Source organism: Asparagus officinalis, chromosome 5 (genome assembly GCF_001876935.1).
Source record: "Asparagus officinalis chromosome 5, Aspof.V1, whole genome shotgun sequence".
Taxonomy (NCBI): domain Eukaryota; kingdom Viridiplantae; phylum Streptophyta; class Magnoliopsida; order Asparagales; family Asparagaceae; genus Asparagus; species Asparagus officinalis.
The window spans coordinates 46,710,614-46,715,308 of record NC_033798.1 but is presented as its reverse complement, the minus strand read 5'-3'; the positions used below and the strand labels follow the sequence as shown (position 1 = coordinate 46,715,308).

At 36.6% G+C, this 4,695-nt stretch overlaps 1 protein-coding gene across 1 annotated transcript in view; it reads left to right on the top strand.

The window, feature by feature from the left end:
• Positions 2,417 to 4,695, top strand: part of LOC109841792 (carbonic anhydrase, chloroplastic-like) — a 17,802-nt gene continuing 15,523 nt past the window's right edge. Inside the window, exons 1-3 of the mRNA XM_020410732.1 lie at positions 2,417 to 2,465; positions 2,611 to 2,672; positions 2,817 to 2,865. Coding sequence (XP_020266321.1) covers positions 2,614 to 2,672; positions 2,817 to 2,865 — 108 coding nt within the window. The 5' untranslated portion in view covers positions 2,417 to 2,465; positions 2,611 to 2,613. The remainder of the gene's footprint in view (positions 2,466 to 2,610; positions 2,673 to 2,816; positions 2,866 to 4,695) is intronic.

Below are 4,695 nucleotides of genomic sequence, written 5' to 3'. Positions count from 1 at the left end.
CCAGAAAATTAACTGCAGGATTCGGCGGTCGACCGCGGCAATCGACCGCACCCAACTCCAGACTCTCGGGTTTGATTACAGGGTTTGGCGGTCGACCGCACCAAGTCCAGATTCATACCCAGGGTCTGTGCACGTATTCGGTCAACCGGCCTAGCACCGCGGTCAACCGAACATGACCAAAACTGTTCCCCTGCTTCCAAAACCTGTTCTTCTCCAATTTCTTCGCCAATTCTACAAGTTCCTCATCCCAAACTTGTCGTTGCACTTGCAAGTTACATACAAATCAACCACATACTATCTCACTCTCATCTCCACTGTGCAAACAAGTATAAGATCCCCCAGCTGTGGCCCTTGGCCCCCCTCAAGCACAATGTCGACTGCTGCAGTTCAAGGCTGCGCTTGCTTCACCTCTTGCATGCTTCGCTCACCAAGTCAAAGAGACCACTTACAGTTATACCCTCTCTTACAAGTACTCCTCCTCCTTCCACCCCTCAACTTATTAGGAACTCTCCAATCTTTGCTGCCCCTTCCACACTCACTGCTGCAGTGGTAACCAACATTTGCTTCTCCTCCCTTCTTGTCATCCTCATTTCTTGAAGTAATAATGCTAAGTGTCTTATAAATTTCTATGCTATTTTTATGCTATAAGAGTACATCTTCATGCGCTAAAAATCACATGAGTCCTAATTAATTTAGTTCCCAAGAAAAGATTCATATATTTGTATTTTATAGTACTAAAATAGTATAAAACTTACGTTACAAGTAGCATTGCTCTTTTGAAATTTGAAAAAACATTTGTTATACTTTGACTTAGTTTAGTGCCAAATGGCTGAAAAAACATATGAAAAGCTGTAATAACAATATCATACCAAAATCTTATGGTCTTCTATCAAGAGAAAAAAAAAATATATAACCACTCACATGTCCCGTTATCAATTATATAGAACAACAAGAGCAACATAAAATCAGTATATGAACAATCAAAATCCATACACGTTTTTAACTGAGCCAATAAATTTTTCAAAATTAATATTAAAACTCTAAACTAGTTTAGAAAAAATGGATAACTTAGACTCAATTTTTAAGTGATTGCTAGACACATCCTTAGATTTTTTTTTTTCTCCTTCCATGGCGTGCTCGCTGACCCTAGATTTGACCTTGTAGTAATGGGTCCCACAAATGAGTAAATTAAGCGTGTGACTCTGGGCAAAAAATAGGACTGGTCTGTTATCTGGAGCGCGTCCCACGGCCTGTAAACTTTTAACATCTCTTCCAACCCGTCGTCGGTCCTGCCGATTTTTAGTGGGATCCACATGTAAAGTGCAAGTGGTCCAAGATTGGTTCACAAATCTCCGTTCATTATACGCTAGTTTAAATTATTCCGTCGGCGCACCAGAAACGTCCGTTTTACAAGAAACGTAGGGGTGGGCAAAAACCGAAAAAAAACAGTTCAACCGAAAAAAACGCCCGAAAAAACGGATCGGTTAACCGAACCGAATTAAATGGATGAGAAGAAGTCTCTAAACCGCCCGAACCGAATTAAATCGGTTTGGATCCGGTTTGAACCCCTGAACCGCCCAAAAAAAAACCGACCCGAATTCTGTTGGGCGGTTTAGAGACTAAACTTATACCTCAAAACTTTTCCTATTATCATCCAATAGATTCAAACTGCGCAATGAGCAACTTCAAGCAATGAGTACAACAATATCAAAGAAAAATATCCTTGAGAACTAAGTAAAGATTCAAACCAATCCAGAAAATTTGTTATGCACATGATGCACTTACAAAAGATGCATATGCTACATTATATGAACAATATCATACAAAACATCACTCCCCCGTGTAATTAAATAAACTTAAACTTTAGTTTAAAAATTTCCCAGAAAAGATCTTGAGAATTACATAAGATTCAAATCAATCACAAAATGTGTTATGTACATGATACTTACAAGAGATAAGCATGCTGTATTATATGAACAACATCTTTAAAACATCAGTTCTCTGCGTAAATATATCAACTCAAAACTTTATTCTAAAGATGATAACCAGTCTAATAAAGCTTTGTTTGCGAGCTCAGGAACCTCATCATGAGGACAATGCTCAGCTTGCAAATTCGCAACATAAGTCTTTGGATAGAACTCTTTGCAAATTCAAAACCGAAACCGAACCGAACCGAACCGAATTTCGGTTAGGCCGAATATTCGGATGAAGGGGAAAAAATCTGGATCTGGATGAGAGTTTTGAGAATCCGAAAAATTCGGATTGGATGCGGATTGGGCATAAAACCGAACCGAACCGAATATGCCCAGCCCTAAAGAAACGTATAAAATGAGATCCATCCGGCCATGGTCTTCTCTCAATTCGTTCTCCTCCTCAACTCCAGAACTTCTTCTACCGCGCCCCCCCCCCCCCCCCCAAAAAAAAAAAAAAACTGCAGCTATCCAAACACCACCCTCTCTTTTACAGTAAATCTTTCTCCTACTCCCAGCTAATTTGATTCCAATTGTGTTTGAATTAGGAATATTCTAATGAATGATCAGAGAGTAATCTTACGATTACGCATCAACCTTTTTTTTCCAATTTTTAAAAATATTGGCATTAATTATGTAGGAAATGGACGCGGGGGAGAGGATGAATACTGGATTCGAGCACTTCAAGAAGGAGATCTACGAGTGAGTTTTTCCAGCTTAATTACTAAAATGCCACTCGATTTCACAAATTATTAATGATTGGTCAACCATTAGCTGCGGACGATAAGTGATCACGAATTTTCTAAGTAGGTGTGACATGCCCCCGCATTTTGCATAAAATTGCAGGAAAAAACCGGAGCTTTTCAGCGAGCTTGCTAAGGGCCAGAGCCCCAAGGTACGAAATGGTAGAGTTGTCATATGGTTATAATGAAAGTGCTTTTCTCGAAATTTAAATAAAAAGTACGTCTTATTGTCAGAAATTGCGATGCCTAACTACATTTTATTATTATTATTATATATTGTTTAATGAAAGTACACTTTGACGCGGGAGGGAACTTTCTATTCTCCAGTCTGAAAATGGCTGCTTCCGCGATTCATTATTAAAAAAGTTAAACTTACCTTTTTTCTCTATTTGAGTAATTATCTTTTCACCATGTAAAATTTTTAAGAACAGAATAAGAGTTAGTTTGATATTGCTTTTTTAATGGTGTTTCTGTTTATTTTTTCCATAAACATTCAATAATAATGTTTGATAAAAATATTTTTAGCATGCGTATTGAAATTACTTATGCTTTTAAATTTTACTTTCAGAAACAACTTGATGAGGCTTTTAAACGCAACTTCTACTTTTTTAGTACTAGTTGAGATGCATGTGTAATGCACGTGGTTAAATATCATGATTACTTAAATTGATAAAAATAGAACAAAAATAAAAAAGAAAACAAAGTTTTTTGTGGGATTGATTGTCAACTCAATAATCTCTTTCTCAAATAAAATATTGTTATTGTTTCATTCAACCGAGACTATGGTTACGTGATCTACTATTTGTGAGTTATAAATACATTAATTTAGGACAACATCTCTGTTTATTAGTATATTGAAGTCTTCAAAATATGGGTGATCATTCAATTCGCAAAAAATTTTGCATATGAATTTACTTGCAATATATACATTAAATTTTTAGCTGTGGTTTGAGTCATATTCATATTAACTTGTAGTTGTAGTTTTACTCATATTTACATTATCTAATATTCTCATTTAATTTTATAGCTCATTCTCTGTACCATAAAAGTAAAATTAAAAATATAAAGAATTATTTTCTTACGAAATTAGAGTAGGGAGATTATTATATATTACACCATGTGTTCTAAATATAAAATTTTATTTTTTCTTTGATGCAAGGTCCTTGTCAAATCTGCACCAAACGATGTGTATGAAAAATACTATTATAACTACTTGCCTAGGTTAATTGTATTGTATATATGGCATATAACTTATCTAGAATATCCGCATCTGCTAAGTAAATTTTACTGTTGTGAAAGCAAAATGTTAGAGGCTCGCATTCAAATTTTTGTCTTAGTAAAAGACACAGTATACACACACACACACACACACACACACGCACGCACATGTGTGTGTGTGTATAGTGAGATGGTCATTCTACACCGTTAGATTCAAATTAATGGTTAGATTTAAACTAATGGGTTAATTAATTAAAGATATGTGGCCCTCACATTTATTTGATTTTCCTGTCAAATCTTCTCTAGCCGTAATCTGAACACAAACCATAACCCGAGCCCTAACCCAACCCGAACCCTAACCCAACCCGAACCCTAACCCCACCCAAACCTGAACCCATTAATGCTAACTCTAACCCTAACCTAACTTGAACCCGAACCCACTAACCTAACCCTAACCTGAACCCTAATCCAAACACTAACCCTAACCCTAAATCCAAACACAGCCCCGAATCCGCTAATCCTAAACCTAAACCTGACCCGAACCTAAAACTGAACCTTGACCCTAACCCCTAACCCGAACCCAAATAAGAAAGAAAGGATGTGGGAAGGAGGATATGGAAAATCTCAGAGAAGATTTGGTAGAGAAATCAAATAAATATGGGGGCCAAATACCTTTAATTATTTAACCTATTAGTTTAAATCTAGCACGATGTAGAATGTTCATCTCACGTTAAGCAAACCATCTCACAATCTCATCCTATTGG